Source organism: Phasianus colchicus, chromosome 6 (assembly GCF_987193195.1).
Source record: "Phasianus colchicus chromosome 6, bPhaCol1.hap1.1, whole genome shotgun sequence".
NCBI classification, from domain to species: domain Eukaryota; kingdom Metazoa; phylum Chordata; class Aves; order Galliformes; family Phasianidae; genus Phasianus; species Phasianus colchicus.
In genome coordinates, this window is record NC_143441.1 from 34,736,425 (window position 1) to 34,755,223 (window position 18,799).

The window sequence follows — 18,799 nt, forward strand, 5'->3', positions numbered from 1 at the left end:
AATATCTGAGAGAAATCAGTATTGTTCATTTGTTTTTTCATTGAAGGCCAAAACATTAGTGGGAGGAGCTCCACATTTTTTGATCCTAAGGAGAGAAAAAATGCCACTGAATTTCCTGCTATTTCTGATTTTTATGGTTTTGTTTTGTTTTGTTTTTTTGACAGGCTGGAAGGTATTATAAATTCTCTTTCATATATTTGAATTCTGGCTGATGCTTGTTTTCAGAACTATCATCTTGTTTCTGTGTCATGCAACCAATTATTTCTATGTTGCGACAAGAAAGGAATAAGCACAGAGATTTCTGTGCTTTATCCAGCAAGTAGATAAATTTTGTAAGAAATGCATTAAGATTGCAAGACCTGCTGTTGGATTCTGGTGCTAAAAGTCATAAATGCATACCATCAGCCACTGTGATGGCTGTTGTAGTCTCTTTCTGTTGTTGCTGGAATTTTACATACTTTGTCTAAGGGAGGGAGTCTTACATATGATTTCTCTTATTCCAAAGTAAGTGTCTGCAGGAAGTCTAGTGAAAAGTAACTGTGGCTTTCCATATAGCTTCCTCTAGACATGTAACTGTATATTTTATACCTTACTAGACAGTAATATATACCTTTCAATAAGCAATATTAGTTACATTCAGGAATTTTATTGGATAAATATATGAATTTTGGATATATCAGTAAATATGCTAGATATTTCATAATTATGCTGGCATTGTGAACACTCAGGAACCTTGAGAACTTTTATCTTATACGTCCCTCACATCATATGTAAAACATAACTTTTTATGTTCTCAAACATATAAGGTGGCTGTCACTGGGAAGAGAAGTAGGGAAAGAAATGGAATCATGCTGAAGTGCTTCAGTATAATAGGAAATGTCAGTTATGAGAGACTTTAATTTTCGAGAATGATTTTCATAACTGCAGATTAAAATTTTAAATCTGATCTCTGATTCCTTGGTATTTTAAAGAACTAATTTTATCCATGAGATATTTCAGAGATGGGATTTTAGCATTCTTCTTTAAGATGTCTCTTTGCTCAGGATCAGATTTTTAATCTAGTCTTTTCTATATAAAGAGCTTGCTATTTTTCTCAGCCTTTCTGTTTTGATTCCCCTGAGCCTGTCCAGTCATCTAATATCCTAGTAGATTTGTTCTATATTTCTACAAGCCCCAAAACTACAATCAAATGGAAAAGAACAGGAACAGTCTGTAAATGTCATAAAGAAAAACATACAGTTATATGCCAGCAAACATCCCACTCCATCAAAGTAGGGGTGACATCTGACTGGCAGTAATCATTCTCTTTCTGAAAAAGTATACTAAGATCCTTGTTGATGATTAGTAGGGAATATTCATGTCAATTCTTGTCCTGAAATCTTGCCACTTTAAGTAAATGACAAGAGAAATATTTAGTAAAATCTTTAATGTTTTTATGTAATTGTACAGAAATTCAGAAGTCCATTGCTGGTCTTAAGAATTATTTTATCTCACCTTATGCTTTTTACTGCCTCCAAATATTCTTATTAAATATTATTTCCCTCTCGCCCCCCTCCCCCCCCCCCATCAAGAAAAAAAAATCTTTGTTTGTTGTTGTTGCTGTGGATTTTCTTCCCAAATCTATAGTCTTTTTCTCATCAGAATTCCTGTAAAGATTTTTTTTTCTAAAATTATATTTTATGCATAATCAAAATTGTATTTTGAAGTGAACTGCTAAATTTGAAATACTGATCAAAAGAAACAAAATCCCTGAAAGCTTTGGTGTTTAGCTGAATTGGCTTTGCATCGGGACTTCTACTTTTCAAGCCAACTTTAATGATAGTACTAAAGCTCTTCATAATTAAATCTTCACATTCTGAAATGTGGAGTTTTGTACTGAGCAACTGCATGATTTCCACCCAGAAGGATTGATTTTTGTAAACAGTGCAACACTGACAACAGAAAAATCCTTCTGACCTTCCTGTCATGGCACGGGAATGTTCTTAAGCAAAGAGTTTTAGGTCATCCGCAGGTTATGAACTTGTGAAGGTGGACAGTCAACTTAGTGAATTTTTACACTGCAATAACTACAGAGGGTGATGACAGTCAGGAAAACCACTTCTGAGGGCAGTCAGAACAGTAGTAAATATTAGACATGATACAGGAATGTAGGGCTTAAGAATAGCTTCTGAGACATTTAATCTGAATCTCTGTTTCAGCAGGAAAGTTTTGTTTATTGTGTTATATGCTTCTCACAAAAGCACAGTTATCACAGTATGTATCTAACCTTTGGAGATCTGTTGCTTTAAGCTCTTACTCTTAAAATATAATCAAATCGTTTCTACAGGAGTAATTGTAGAGTTACTATAAAAGCTGCCTAGTCCTTCAAGAGAAAAATAAGGTCCTTTCAGCACTTGCTGTCAAAGATTGAGAGAAAAAATACAGTCCTTTTAGCAAAACTTCTGCCTGCTCCCTGCAAACACACAGTAGCTTGAGGCTTGTGGCTGGCTGTACAGAGATACTCCTCTTCCAGGCAGGTCTTAGCATCACCCCTTCCCTGGGCATGCCTGCCCAGCTGTGCATTGAGGTCTGCAGGAACTCTGGGTGTTACCACTGCTTCCAAAGCTATTGAAGGCATGTATTTGGAAAGCAAATTTGTAGTTTTTCTTTCATTCCAAAACTTTAAAAGAGGATATTAATGCATCACCTTCTGAGAGAAAAAGAGAATCTAAAATATGGTTCTTAAAGGACAACTCCTTTTAAGAGTTATCAAAACTGTTTTGAAGATGCTTACTTTTACATTCAAGATGTGGTGTTGTTTAAAAAAAAAAAAACATGAAAAAGAAACTACCAACACAGCCATCACCACCAAATGTTAATCAGTTATGTGATTTTGACTCTCTTATCTTCAAATATGTTGAGTGTATGTTCTTTAGGGGGAAAAATGTGACAGACTTCATTGGAATTTCTTTTTACGATTTTGATTCATATATCTCTTACCGTATATATTCTGCATTTTAGATAGTCGCCTTAAGTACAGGTACTAGGCCTGCACTGTGTTTCTCATCTTTAAAATGGTACTATAGTTTGTTGTAGATGTTGCCCAAAGCAATCCTGGAGTTTCTGTAAAGTTATTTTCCATATGAGCTTTGTATTTCCAGAGAAACAAAGCTGCCTCAATCCTAAGACGAGAACAAAGTCAGAAAATCTGTAAAACATGGTTAAAACAAAGGGATGGTAACATTTGTGACAAAACAAAAATAAGTTTCTCAAAATGCTGATGGTCTTATAAAAGGTCTTTAATGCTTACTGTTACTCAGTCTTTACAGAGTAAGACTGAGGTAAAAAAGTACAACCCAAGCATATCCTTTAGTTACCTAAAAAACAAAATCTCACATAATTAGATTAAATGAGGGAATAAAGGAGATTTTGCACATGAAGATAAAGGAAGACTGGGATAAGACAGAAGGAGCCATTTTATTACTCTGAATTGATAAAGGTATCACACAAAATGAAGATGTTTTAACAGCCCAAGCACACAGATATATCTGATTACAACTGTATGAGGGGCATCTAAAAAGATGCAAACAAATAACAACAACTAAAACACAAGACAGTTTGTTGGTTATACACGAAAGCTTGCTATAATGAAATCTGGTAGATTTAATAGCTGTGACAGGATGACTCAAACTTTTTAAAAGATGATACCGATGGAAAATTTCAAAGACAATCAATACATTATTCTTGCATTCCCTTAGAATTCCAAAACCTCATTATGATGTTTATAGCTAAAGTTTCACCTTTGCTAATGAGGAACTTACTACTCCTCGTAAGGCTTACCTACTTGAAACAAAATTCTGTTTTCAGATGAATTACCAGTCACTTTCTATAATCGTTTTTGAAACTCACTTTTCTCAACTCAGCATGTACAGTAATTAAGTACCAAGGATCTTGTCTCTTACCTCCTGGAAATACTATGAGTATGAACACTCACAGCAGGAGGAGCTGATAATGCCTTCTGATACTCCAAAGAAATTCACTGTGAGATTCCTGAATTCTTAAACTGGTGCATTAAAGATAAATAAATTTCATCATTGGTATATGTTCTATCAAAATTGTTCATTAGAATGCATATTCACTTACTATCGTGCTAATTTTGGAAATGAAAACTGTGGAGAAGATATTTGAGAGAGTGAAAATTATCTTAATGTCTTGCACAATGGAGAAAATGAAAGGGATGGATGGATAGACTTTGTCATTAACTCTTATTATGGAAACCTGCTCAGACTAATACATGCAGACTGCCTAATAAAAGGCTTGAAGGCTGAAATATCAATCTTTCATCTTACTGTTTTCTTCCTTTCTACAATACACTATGAAAATGCAATTATATGATTTTGTAAGTTATCCATAAAAGTGAAGCCAATTTTTCATGCATAGTAACGTATTAATGCAGTATAAATTTTGCCTAGATCAAATAATGTCTTAAAGATACTATTTAATCAGTTTAATGTTTCTTTTTCAATAGTTTTTACAGCATGCACAGACATACTAAATAGCATTTCTAGTTCTTGTCAAAATATAACTCTGAAAAATTGGAGAAAAACTAGTTCTAGTGAGTTCTTTTCAGTGCTAAGAATTATAAATCTCCACTGAAGTTACTGGGACTTCAGTAATGTCATCACTTTCAGCTGCACGTTCCTAGAGTAAAACTTACTCTGTTTCATTATTTCAAATTTCCTATTTTTGAGGCATTACTCTGTAAATGGTTAAGTTCTGTTATCTGTTGGTGTGCTGGTTTTTGTTGTTGTTTTTTAATATAAATTTTTCTGAGTTACCTCTGTTGGCTGAAATCTTAACCAAAGTCTCTGCATGATTATTTAATGAGAGAAACAAACTTTCAAAGCAGTATCTAAAGGAAGAATATTATACATAACCATTTTTTTACATGTTCAGATGTTTTGCTTGCTTTGTTTGAATGCACAAAAATGTAGTTTGATAAAGCTGAGATGACATTGTATCTAGTGATGTTGTGAAGTGCCACTGAACTGTTTGTACTGATTTGTATCAGCACAGTGATGGACAGTGTGCTGGAAGACACGTGCTCATTCATAACTCACATCTGCATGGCCTTGTTTTCTGCTCTCAGCTTTCTTCATGTCAACAGCTTCTTGAAAATCTCTTTTTATTTTCTTACTTTGATCAGTTTTCCATACTTTTTTTTTTTTTTTTCAGATTGAGTTTCTCAGGCTTTCCAAATAGTATAAGGAACCAGCAGGAAGCTCCCCCAGGCCATCTGATCAGGACCCCAGCAGGAGTGTTCTGAATACATAGTATTTTCTTTGGAGTCATTCTCAAGCTTTGTCCATCATTTCCAAAACTGAAAAGTCCAGATATTAGATAGTTCTATCAGGCTTCTACTGCCACTGAGTCAGGCAGGAAACAGACTTCTTCCTGTGACTCAGAGGCATCACACATCAAGGAAATATATACAAATCAAATGATAAGCATTTCTTGTTCTTCTAATGGAGAAAAAAAAAAAAAAAGAGAGAAGAAAAGTGTATTTAAAATTCAAATTCTGGATGAACTTGATTTCAGTTCATTCTTTGATTCATTTAAGTAATTTAATAAGTTGATAGTGTATGTGAATTGATCAATCTGATGTAGAACTTTTCTTGAACAAAATATATGGTAAAGGTTGTTGCTTTTTTTTTTTTTTTAAATAATCTAAGCATTATTCTTTTAGGAAGTTGAATTTTAAGAGAAAATGAATGAGAAATTAAAAAAAGAAGAAAGAATATGCTAATCGCTTTGAAAATGACTGTAGGTGATACATACAAATCACTTTTTTTTTTTAAGGTAAGAGATTCAGCTAGGAACTATCATTCTGTTTTATTATAATTTAGCATGTTTTTTTTTAATTTCTTTTCAAGACATGTATGAGGTATTTGCTGCCCAGATCTACTATGAAGAAGCTGAAAATCTCAGTATAGGCCTCGCTCTTGAGCTATTAAAACTAAATAAGTAGATAGATGTTTGTAAAAACATAAGGAAATATATTCATTATTCTGTTATTTAGAGAGCTACAACTTCATAGAAAAGGCCTTTAAAATATGAACAAATGAGGAAAAGTTGTGATTTTTCTTCTTTCTGTCTCATGCTCATTGATGCACTTTGGATTTAAACATAAAAGTAAAGGACAGTGCTTCATTCCTTGTTGAGTTAAAAGAGGAAGGAGAGAAATGGCATATCTCACTGTGGGGCACTCTGCCTTTAAAGTGCTTGGTCAGCCATTGAAATGATTTAATGACAGCATTACAGAAAGAAAAAATAAAGCTGCATTAACAGCGTGCCTATTAGTTAATTTTATTTGCACATCATGAAAATAGAGTGGATTCTGAACGAACAAGACATGGTCTGGAAAATAAATTCCCCTTCTGAACTAGTTGTGAAACAGAGGGATTAAGATGCATGTAAAAGGTGATTAATGAACAATGGCTGTAAAATTTATGTCATTGTTTCTGTAATATGTTTTATTGCTTTTTATAACACATAAAAAGAAATCTGTTTAAAAAGAAATCTGGATGGCAACAGTTAGTGAGGAAGATGCAATTTTCAAAGGGATAGGAAAGAAGAGTTTTTCCTAAATGTTAAAAATAATTTTAAAAGAGTCTTGATAGTCTAGATGATGCTGCAGAAAGATATCACAAAGCCTTTTGATACCATCAATCTTGAATTTATTTATGTGCTATTAATAATAATACAGTTAATGTTTTTTTATGAATAATTTGAAAATATTCTCTCTCTGATTAAAAAGCCCTCAAGTATATTTGGTTTGGGGAGTCCAGAAATATTTAGCAAATGTTTTTATTGCCTCCATCCATTTGGTAAGCTCGGATTCATTTCCTGTGCCTCTGTTGAAATACATATCAAATGCAAATGAGAGAGGGAAAGATTTTTAACTCCTCTCAGCTCATAACATGAATAGGAGAGGTGCAGCTCAGGATCAAAACCTATTTTTTGTTGCTGTTTCACTGCAGAAGTAACTATGGCAGAACCTTGGTATTCATGCTGGAATTCTTATTGTATTCCTCTGATGGAGAGTGTGTTCATAAGAGCTTTCTCTGCAATATCTTGTAAGGGAGAAATACATGCTTCTATTGCAGATTCACAATTCAGTTTCTAATATTGCTCTGACTGTGTTATAAATGGAGCCTTAAAAATAATTATGGTCTCTGATGCATAAGGAAAATGTAAAAGCCAGACACAAAATAAAAGGATTTCTAAGACAGAAAGAAATCCTTCCCCACTCCTTCATCCTTAATATCCCCAGGTGAGTTCAGAAGGATATTGAGCCCAGTAAGATACTCTCCCCTTGAAGTGCTCAGAAGAGAGGTTATAAGCACTTAGATTGTTCTTCAAAGACAAGCATGGAGAAAATTCTTGATTTCAAAGGTAATGAAATTGTAAAGAAACAATTACTCTCAGACTATCAGAACGTGAGTAAAAAATCTTCTGCCTGTGAATAGGAATTAGCCAATATGGCAAGCCATGAAATTGTACAGATATAAACAGTTTATGATCGTCTTAGGCCATAACGCTCCCATTCTCTGAGAGCTTTGTCATTCAGCATGATTGGTCAGTGGAAGACATAGACTTACTGCTGCAAGTCAATAGAAAAAGGTCTTGTAAATGTTATGCTTTCACTAAGGGTGACTTGTCACCTCAGCTTGACCTTACACTGTGTTCGACCCATAGAGGGCAGTGACATGCAATTAATAACAGCTTTTCAGAGAGTGAAACCAAGACATCCTCTTCACATATAGTTTTAATATTCTCAATGTGAGTTTTTCTGAAGAAAAACATCAAAGAAACAGTTTACTATCATCAGAAAAAAAATCTAGTTGTTGTTATGTGTTACTGGTGACATGATATTGTTAGGGTTTTGCTGTCAGTTGAGATATCTTGCTAAGAAGTGGACTTTGCGCAAGTTTTTAAAGAGAATATATATTGCTTGTGCATTCTATGTCAGTGAGCTCTGAAAACCTCTGTTTTCCTCCTTGGAATAGTTTCGCGTATCTAATAGTAAAAAATATAATTTGGTCCCATGGTTCGGAATTCAATTCAGCTTTCTGTTTGAGAAGACAGGTGTTTTTCCTCTTATATATACTGGCTTCTGGATGTGGTTTTTTTTTTTTTTTTTATTTTTTTTTTTTATATTCCTTTGAAACACTGTTTTTAAATGAGAATGGTAGGATGGTTGTTATGCAAGAAACAGTCTCTTTACCATGCCTAACTGAGTGGAATTGCAGACAAGAGTATGCAGATGGGAAAGTAGATGTTGACTAGATTTTAGAAATGAAAGGGAGAAGTTAATAGAAGTTGGAGTGTGAAGTGAACAAAACTGAACTGGAAGGGAGTCCAAGGAGAATGTCATGTGGTGTGAGGAGCTGGTAATGTGATGCCTAGCATAAGATGCTTATAGGACTAAAACCAGAAATGTGAATGGGTGGCAGCAAGATAGATCATAGTATTTGGGTTTTATGGTTTCCACTAATTTGTTTGCTTGTTTGTTTAGGACCATGTGCAATTAGACTTCTCCAGGGTAAATAGGAAAACAGGATTTTTATCCTGACTAATAGCCAACATGATCAACCCCCACACATGTGGTCCAACCCCAAAATTTTAATCATCTTTTATCACTCTTGTGCAGCACAGAGTTAGGGCTGACAACCCTGGAAGAAAAGCTATCTGGACACTCGGGACACTCAGAAGGCATGTGAGTCGGTAGAACAGCCTCATCAAAACACAAGGAAAAGTGACTCTGTGGCCTCCAGTCTCCTCTGCGCTGAAACGCATTTCTTCTTATTGTCATATATCTCTTTTATATGAATGCACATATATTGGAATGAGAAAAGGTCACAGGTTTTCTGGATGCAATGGGAAGGTCAAAGCACAGTCATTTCCCCCCTCCTCCAGGCCATATAAGTTTTTGAAGCAAATGCATTCCAAAGATATGAAAGAAATGCATAAGCACCAGACAGATTAAATGAATGCAGAAAGAAAAACCCACAATAATTCATGAAGTGGATTCTGCAAAGCTTATAAGCTGTGATCCTCTCATGCCAAGTGTACATCCAGAAAACTGTACAGCTCACATCCTTTGGCCAAGCCAAGTCCACTGTCTGGCCTGAGGAGGGGAGGGCCAAGTGTTTCCCTTTGTTTGTCTGCCTTGCATACCTCTTCTTGGCTGTTTCATACAATGTACTTGTACCATTGAAAGAGACCAATTATTTTCTTTTTTTTTGCTTGGTTGGAAACAGAAATGTTGAGGTACTGACAGTCTGACTTCTGTTCTTACCCCACCATCCAAATATTTCCGGAGTATGTTTCTCAATAAGAAAATACACATTTAAATATAAAAATATAAATATGTATATAAAACAAATGTAATCTGCTGTCCAGATTAGAACTGCCTTCATGCAATTATACAGCAGATAGGGTTTTTTTTTATTTTGCTATGTAGAGCTATAGCTGAACAAGTGAGAAGTCACCCAGTATTGCTGTCTGAAATGCTTCTGTTGTACAGGGACTGCTGCAGATGAACTCAGTCAAAAAAAAAGAAATAGCTTTTTCTTCTATACTTTGTTATCGTTCCTATATTCAAGACTTTGTGAGATGTAAGGACAGGATCACTTTAAAAAAAATAATAATTAAATTTAAATTTAAATTTCTTTCTAGCAAACAATTTTCTACATATCTCAGTGTCTCTTGGACAGGGGATTGGGAAGAAGTAACACTCTTATTCTTGTAACTGCAGAAAGACTTCATAATTCGTGGCTGTGACATCATTGCTAAATACAACTGAGGATCAGATTACAGTTAACTGTGCTACCTTTAACATTTTCAGGTTTTATACAAACATTTACCTCTGTATATTGTAAGATGTTCCACTGATTTCCATACAACTGAAATGAACAACAGGATTTTTAAACATTTGGGTATTATTGTTGTGGTATATGCAAGTTTTGAATGCTTCTAACTTATTTAAATACATAAATTGACAGGAATTCCCTTATTAAGTCCCTTAAGTTCACTACTAATAAACAGTACTGGGCTACTTTTGTAAAATTAATGAGTTATGTCCTATAGATAATGTCTAGGAATTTTTTTTATTCAAAAAAATTCTCAAGGGCAGACAGAAGATGTTCCAGAAACAACAAATTAATTTAATGTTAAAAAGTGCTTCTCTATTAAGTTTTGCTTTATACTCCATGTCGGAGACCTTAAAGCCAAATGTATCTCATCATAACTATGCACTTTATTCATGTCATGAGTAGACAGATGATGTTTCCAGACTGAACAAATTATCCTAAGAATATGTAGCACTCTTATAGAGATAATTTAAAAAGGCTATAAACAAGGAAATAGATATTTAGGAGTTAATAATTAAATTATTAACACAAATTTGATGAACAAGAATAGTAAAAGTAGTCAGATTTGGGGAAAAAAAAAAAAAGGTTTTCCACTACTAAAATCAACTTCAATGATAGTATTTACTCTTTTTGAGCTCTGTGTTGTTATAGATTCCTCTGCACTCTGTTTTAGAATTGAAATTTAAGTGTATGTTTTAGAAAGGTTTTTATATTCCTTCTGGTTTCAGTTCCCCTAAGTTGTATTGATTATTGGTCTGAAAGGGAGCTGGCATACAGTATTGAATAAATGGATCTCAGATGTGATAGCACATGAAGTTCAGGAGTCTCACTGTGAGAAATGTGCTGTGAAAATCACAATCAATTGTCATCAGCCATCTGTGGAATAAGTGGCACAAAGCACCTATTATGTTATTTTCTCTTTATTTGAATGTGTCATTGACTTTAAACCAGTGAGACATCACTGAAGAAGCAATACCTAAAATTGCCTCCTTACTTGCTTGTGCGAACTCTCCTCATGAGTTACAAAGAGATATTTACTATTGCTACTAGTATAACACCAGTGGATCTGATCAACTGAGTATCTGTGGACTTCACACAGTTATGGAGACTCTTTCTTGTGTTTTTAAGTTAGCTATATAACGAACAATAAAAAATACATTTTTTCTTAAATAAATAGATACATTTATTAATGAAAATTTTCCAAAACACCACTGTTAAGCCATACCTCAGTAACTGTTTCAAGGTAGATCTGAAGACTTCAAAAGATATCAACAATTATGTGAATTCTCTGATTCAGAAACAGCTAGTATAGTATTTTTGTGCATATGTGACTGCACTTTCTTATTCAACATGCAGTAATAGAAACAACCAACTTCATTTTCTCATCATAAAGATGTATAAGACAATAACATACTTTTGATCAAAGAATTTTCTATGTATAAAGGAATATATGGTTTTGCTTCTCTGGTTATTTCTACTGTTTTAACCGTTCTCCTTAGATGTTGCTTACTCATGTACTGCTTTCTGAGAGTCTTCATTAGCATGTTGTTTGCTGCTGACTTGCCCATTACGTAGTATGATTGAATATTTAAGAAAAAGCTCTTAAATACATTAACATACTTGAAAGTCAAAATGTTTCTTATTTAACTTAATAAACTATACGAAACATGAATATTTTATATTTGTTTCCTCCCTTGAACAAACATTATCTCAATCATTAAACTCTTCTTATCTGATACCCCAAAAAAAAAAAAAAAAAAAAAGCAACCTTACATCCAGTAATGCATTTTAAACACAAAGAATTTCACTAAATACAACTATGCCAAAAACGAACTGTTTTGGAATTCAGTCATGCACTGTCTCTCTCCAATTTATAGGAGGGAGATGAGGTTTTTTTAATATATGTATACCTGGCGTGAGATTAAGAAACAATGGTTCAAATGTTGGTCTAACCAGTTTATTATAAATCCTAATCAGGGAGACGGGGAAGGGAAGAAGGGGAACAGAAAAGATAGGAAAGAAGCAAGAATCGCGTAAAGCGAGGATAGTCACCACCAGGATCCAGCAGCGGTCCCGCTGCACGCCGTTTCAAAGGGCCAAGGCAGAAGCAGCAGCGGGGCGGGGGAGAGCAGCAGCATGGCCGGCCTTGGGCAGCAAGCAAGTAGCAGGAAGAAGTTGCAGAGCAAATCCGGGGGGAAGCAGCAGGACTCAGGTAGCAGGTCAAGGAGAGTCTGTCAGCATGCAGGAATTCTGTAATGAGGAACCTGATGGCAGGCACCTTTGTTCTTCTTCAGCATTGTGGTAGAGCAAGTCCAGGAGGGAGAGAGGCGGGTCGTGAGGCTTTTCATGGCAGAAACCTCTTCTTCATGAGGAATCTGTTGCCAGAAAGTCTAAACCTCATGGTTTTCGATTCCTCTTTTATCCTCCCTTTTCTCCTGCCTATGTGACATCCCTGGATGCTTGAGTAAGAGTCATGTGCAGCACCTTCTGAGATGGCCGTCTTTCTTGAGATAAGTCCACACAAAAGACCACTTCATGGCCATTAAGCTGTGCCTTATCTCTCTCTCGTTGCCCCTGGCCTTGTCCATCTGTGTCCCTCAGACAAAGGATTTCTCAACCCTTGCCCAGGACTTGCTTGGACTTGTTCATCTGTGTCCCCAGCAAGCTTTGAGACAATGATGTAAAAGAATAATCACTTACATGCACATAGTAATTTCTGTACTGAGACTTGATCTCTTATTGATGTTTATCTGATTTTTGCAGTAATCATCTGATTTTATTTTCTTCCAACTATCCCGTCAAAGTACATTTACCATTTCTTGGCAAAACTGAAAAGGCACGTTCCGGTCTTTTCTCTATTTTTGTACAAAAATTGGTATTTGATAATCCGTACTTATCTTTCTGTTTATACTTTATTCAAACTCAGACTGACGATGGAACTGTCAAAATATGGAGTGATTCAGGAAGTGTTAGTGATGAATGGAGCAAAGTCGAGTTACATTTGGGGAAGCTGAGAAATTTTGAAGTTATCTTTGAAGGTATTCGTACCAGAGACCTAGGAGGAGGAGCAGCACTAGATGACATAGAGTTCAACAACTGCTCTACAGGTAAGTTCAAGATGGAAATTTCTAGAGGGATACTAAAAGGAGGTGTAAGATGTTCTTTCTTGTTTTTAAATACCTAATGGTTTTACTGGTTTTCTTGTAGTGCCTCTATAAAAAAAAATCAGTCAGGAATAGATTGTTTTCACTTATATAACTTTAATAGTATTCTATTCATATAGAAAATCTTGCATTAGTACAAAATTCTCTCACGAAATTTTTGCAGATAAATCCAATAAATGTCTGAATTTATGTTTCCTTATTTGATTTTAAGTACTTTTGTTCAGTTTAGTTGATTGCTAAGCTGTTGAGTCTCTGTTTTTGTACATAATAGTGTCATAGAAATGTCAGATTACATTAATTGAGATTTGCGGTCTCTGTATTTTTTTTGCAAAATCTTGTTGCATAAAAATAAGTTGAAACTGTAAATAAGCCACTATCACTATTCCTCTTCTTACTGAAGTTCAAATGTTAGGGCCATCAAAATAAACAAAACCTGTAACTCACAAGGTATTCATCCTAGTTAATTTGTCTCCTTGTGGACATAGTCTAAAGTAGAGTTACAGTTGGCATTTAACATGTTAAAAAATAAGTAAGAAAAAAATAAAAGCTGTTTGGGTTGTGGCTTCCATTAAGGAAGAATGTGTCCTCTGTCCCTGGTAGAAAAAAAGTGTGACAATAAAAGTGGATTGGTTGAGTAAGAAAATAATTGCTAAGATCACATATCAATATTGTATGAGTTTGGGGAATTTTATTGAGGCTAACTGAATTTTCTGCCATGGTCTGGATGATAATACTTTGGTTGGAGAATAAAAGTACAATTCTAAAGACCATATTTCTATCTAATTTTATCTGAAAAATATATGCAGTTTATCCATTTGGAAACTGTTGTGTGCTGTAAACCAAAATAAGGAAACTGGAAATAACTTTGGTTCTGCTACAAAACTGAACTGAAAATTCTAAGACCAATTCACCCTTAAAAGCACATTTAGGCCTATGAATATTGTGATTCTGTTGTGCTTTTTCAAAATGTCATGTTGCCTCCACTGCTGGAGGCTGGGTATGTAATCATTCTCCGAAGGACATAAGGAAATGGTTAAGGCTGCCCTAGCAGAAGATGGGAAATCAGCATTTGTCTGTAATTCATGAATGATGAGAAGATGTTGTTCTCTCTTGAAGTTTGTTGACAAGCTACGCTCAGATATATTATTTCATAAGGTGGGATCTAGTTAAACTCCATTCCAGGGATTCTATCCCACTACAGGCTATAACCACTTAGACATTTCAAAGTCATTTTCATGAATATATTCAACGAATAAACATAGGAGGATTTATTTTTTGAAGGAAGAAGAAAACTTCCCATTAGATTCATTAATTAAGTTGCCATTGAAGTTCATATTCTTTTGTAAAACATAAAAATACTTCTGCTTCATCTTAATTACGTATATTTTATGATAATGTGAAAGTAGTTGTTACATGAGCGTTATTGGAAATATTCCACAAAGTTGTCATTGAGCTGAAGAAAATGGTTTGAACAGGGAGTTGGAAAGGCGTCATATGAAGGATCTTAAAGCTCTCAAACAGTTAAGATTGCTGAAATTTACGTTGGCTTTAATCTGTGGCACTAAAAGTCTGAATATTAATTGTGTATTATAACCAGTGCTGCATTAATATACCCTGACAGAGAACCAGTTGAGAAAGTAACTTCAGTTTTTTACAATATGTAATGGTTTGTTTTATAGCATTTTTTCAGCAAGGAGCTGTTAAAAAAGCAGTTGCACTTTGTGCTATGATTATTTTTACATACTTACAGCTTTTGCATAGTAATAATACCATGTATTTTGCAGAAAATTAATGTTTATGAAGGTGGATGATTCAAAAGAAGCCTTTCTCATATGAGTTTAAAATGCACAGTTGGAATTCAAATTGCAATGCAAAAACATTTTTCCAAAGATTGGTTTAGTAAAGTTGAAATCCAAGGACAGTAATTCTTCATAGATAGATTTGTCGCTTGCATGGTGTATGTTTTTATATTGCAATAAAATACAGTCTTTATATGATGAGGAAATGCTCACTTAACTTCAGCAGCATATGCCACAAAATATACGGTTTTCATTAAAATTTAGGTGCATTCCTGTTGGATTATTTTTGTGCTTATGTTTTTGCTCCTCAGCAGAATCAGAACTCTGTCTGATATTTGCTTTTGAACTCCATGTTCTTGCATATGTGCATGTGTCTGAAAACAAAACAAGCAAGCAAAGAAGAAACCCACCCCCTATGAATTTCCTGTCTCTACAGTATCTGCAGTGTAATTAAGGTTCAAATCAAAGTCAAGAGGGAATCATTGTGTTGTTTTTAGTGCCTTTCACATCAGCTCATGTAGGGTTTTTTATTGCCTTTTACTCTACAAGATGAGATCCTTTTGCTTAATTTTCTCAAGACTTCTGGCACACTGGCTTTCCTCTTGGCACGATCACGTGAAGGAGCCTGACTCAACCTTTTTCATTGTTGTTGTTAGTGATTCTTTATCTCTGTAGAACATACTATGTATATGTTGTCATTTTCTTGAAAATTTCCCATCGGACCCAAGCCTGGGGTGTACATTTTGTCTAAATAATTGGGGTTTTTTGCAGAACGGAGCTCACTTTTTTATTGCAATGGTTGTAACAGTGTTAAAAGATAGCAAGTACGATCTATGGCAAAACCCTAAGAGAGAAGAGTGATGTATGGAACAGGCTTATTCTCAACTAAAGGACTTGATTTACGGTGCTTGTTCATGTATCATGTTTGTAACTCAGTATTTCTGACCCAGCAACGGGCAGGGCCACATCTGTATTTTCCACTGAGACTATTTAGGTCAAGCAAAAATCTCCTACATTGTTATAGATATCCTAGCCACAGTAATTACATAAACAGAGGAGTAGACCATGCAGAGAAGAAAAAATATATAATTTAAAAAAAAACATGGATAACAGATTTGAAAAAAATAGCAAGAAATGGAAATGAGGAAGCCTGAAGTGCACGGGAAAAGAAAGATAAATGTTTATCTGCTTCCCAGAATGCAGCTTGTGGTGGGGAAGACTTTCAGAGCAGTTCTGGAGCTCTGAAATACTTGGGGATGGCGTTTTATTTCTTGCAGGTTGCCAAAGTGTATTCCTGGTTCACATTTTATAGTCAACACAAAAAAATAACTGCCTCCTTGCAGAAATAAAGTACTTTAGTGGAGAAGGCTGTGTGAATACAAGACCTAAAGTATGGTAATACTTTGTAATTGTTATAGCAGTGTTTAATAAATCCAGAGGCTCAATTTGCTGTGCATGTTTGCCTTCAGCTTGCTTTCATACAGTGTGTTATAGAAAGCTGTACATCTCATAAAGGAATCTGCAAGGAGGTGGGTTAGCTCTGCAGACTTCTTTGCATTTTACTTACATAAGCTACGTATGGTATATGACTCATGATACGTGAGCATTTTCAACTGATAAAGGAAAAACTTTTCATTTTATCTCCCTTTTAAAGTTAATTAGTTAAAAGCTTCTTTACTAGCAAAATAATACAGATAACTTTCTTATGATCTGAGCTGCAGGGACCCTATCCAGCAAGGTGTATTTCTCTCAGTTCTCTCTGTTTTCTATAGCAAACAAGGTCAAGAAGTAACTAGATTTACTGGAAATGTGACATGTCTTGGAAATATTGTCCTGAGACTGAAACACTGCATTAAAAGAGTCTCATCAGTTGACTATGAAAGAGTAAACTATGTTTTGATAACAAAAATAATTTTAGTTCCAAATCTGATATCTTTTTATGTGGCAGTTTTTATAGAAAAATAGTGAAATGTAATAGAGGAGTCATGTCACAACCAGAGAAATCCTGTTGTTGATACTAATATAATGATTTATTAATTAATTAAGATTAAAATATATGTGTGTTTTTGGTTTTATTTTGCAAATTCTGGAACAGTAATTCCTTTTACATCTTTAAAGCTCAGTGACGTCATCTCTTATGCTTTTTAATAATTGACTGATCATGACTGGTTATTTGCAGGCTAAGAAAACAGTAATTTTTTTGTGTTTTAAATACCTCTTATTGGTCTGAGTGTTCTACAGAATAACCTTCACTGATAATTTTGGTTTTGAATCTTTTAATATCTGTGTTAACTTCTAAAACTTATATTGGAAATAAGCTGTGATCTTCCTGGTAAAGAGCACTTTAAACATTACTGATTTGCTCTTCCCACTGATGACTTACTATCATAAAACAGGAAATCAAGCATTCAATTCATCAGACGTGCTGTTGCTGTTAGCCTGGATTTTATACATACATTATTATTTTAAAAAGTATACTTCAGATACACTACACAGAATGTAGAAATGAATATATACCTTACTCATCCATTCCACATCTAGTTATTTTAGTATTACAGGGCACCACTTGAAAAACAAAGAAGGAAAAATAAGTAAAATTAGTGTAGAAATAACTCTAAACAAAAATGTCTTCACTGATCTCAGTGAGCTGCTTTATTGAAATCACACTTTACAAGCTTTTCTCTTCTTGTTAAAGCAAAATAAGTCAGATATTAAATCATAATTAGTATTAAAAATACTTTTTTTTTTTTTTTTTAAAGAAAACAATATCAAAATGCCATGGCTTTCTTATTAATAAGAAATGGATGTAACAAGTTGAGCAGAATGGGAATTTTCTCTAAAATGTAACAAAGCATACTTTGCCTGGTGGTAAACTTGTCTTTCCCTTTCCTCTTGTATATTTGTATTCCTCCTCACCTCCTGTTTATGGCAGAGAGCATAGGTGAAGTTATAACAATCCTTTGAACAACTTTGCTTCCGTACTCCCATAAACAAGAAGCTTTGAAAGTCTCAGAGGAGAAATCCTTTCTCATTAGGATTCCATCCTTGCTTTGCAGATCAGAGAGAAAACGACTAAAACATCCCAGAGTTTGGGTGCATAGGCCAACTTTTTTACTTTTAATGTAAGCCGGTGTTTTCTTTGAATTCTCAAGTATGTACGATGCAAAGATCTACATTTAGTGAAGCATTTAGTTTCTTCTGCTCAAACACTTGTGAAAAGTTCAAACTTCTATAACATAAATATTCAGTTCAAACTTTGCCCCGAAGTAAAAACAAAGGGAATTCTGATAGGGAAAGCAGCTGGAGCCAACTCATTCTTTCAAGATACATATTTGAATTCAGACAGAATGTATGTCCAGTTTTGATCAATGTTTTTTTTTTCTATTAAGACTGCTTTTATGCTTTATGACATTTTTCACCTTTTTTGATAAATCCTTAATCGTCAAGATATTCAGATGTGGAATACAGGAGTTGTATCGTCTGGCTAAAACTTCTTGGTAAACCTGCTGATAATTATGGTAAAATTCTTATTTTCCAGAAAGGACTCTGTGTTAGGAGAGATGTGGAGGAAATATAGGCTGCCCAAGCCCAGGTTACCAGGGCTGTCAGGGATACATAGGGGAGCAGCCCATAAGGAGGAGAATTGAGGAAGCTTTCTCAATATCTCTTTCCAACACGTGAATTTAGTGGTGTGTACCTTCTCAGACCCCTGTTCTTCAAAGGAAAACATCGACTAAGTTGGTATGACACAAAAAAATGAAAGAACATTTTCTTGAAAGACCATTCCTTTCTTTTGCCTCTGAGCAATAGAGTGTAACAACTGTGCACAGTACCCAGTAAAACAACAATTATAAAACGACATGGATGTTCCTCAGACTTTATTCAGTGATGCTAAAGGCATTCACCTAAGTGGTGTTGCATA

The 18,799-nt window shown here is 34.6% G+C and overlaps 1 protein-coding gene across 1 annotated transcript in view; it reads left to right on the forward strand.

Moving 5' to 3' along the window:
* Nucleotides 1–18,799, forward strand: part of MALRD1 (MAM and LDL receptor class A domain containing 1) — a 215,277-nt gene that overhangs the window by 113,984 nt on the left and 82,494 nt on the right. The window contains exon 28 of the mRNA XM_031614457.2: nucleotides 12,841–13,021. Within this exon, the coding sequence (XP_031470317.2) occupies nucleotides 12,841–13,021 (181 nt within the window). The remainder of the gene's footprint in view (nucleotides 1–12,840; nucleotides 13,022–18,799) is intronic.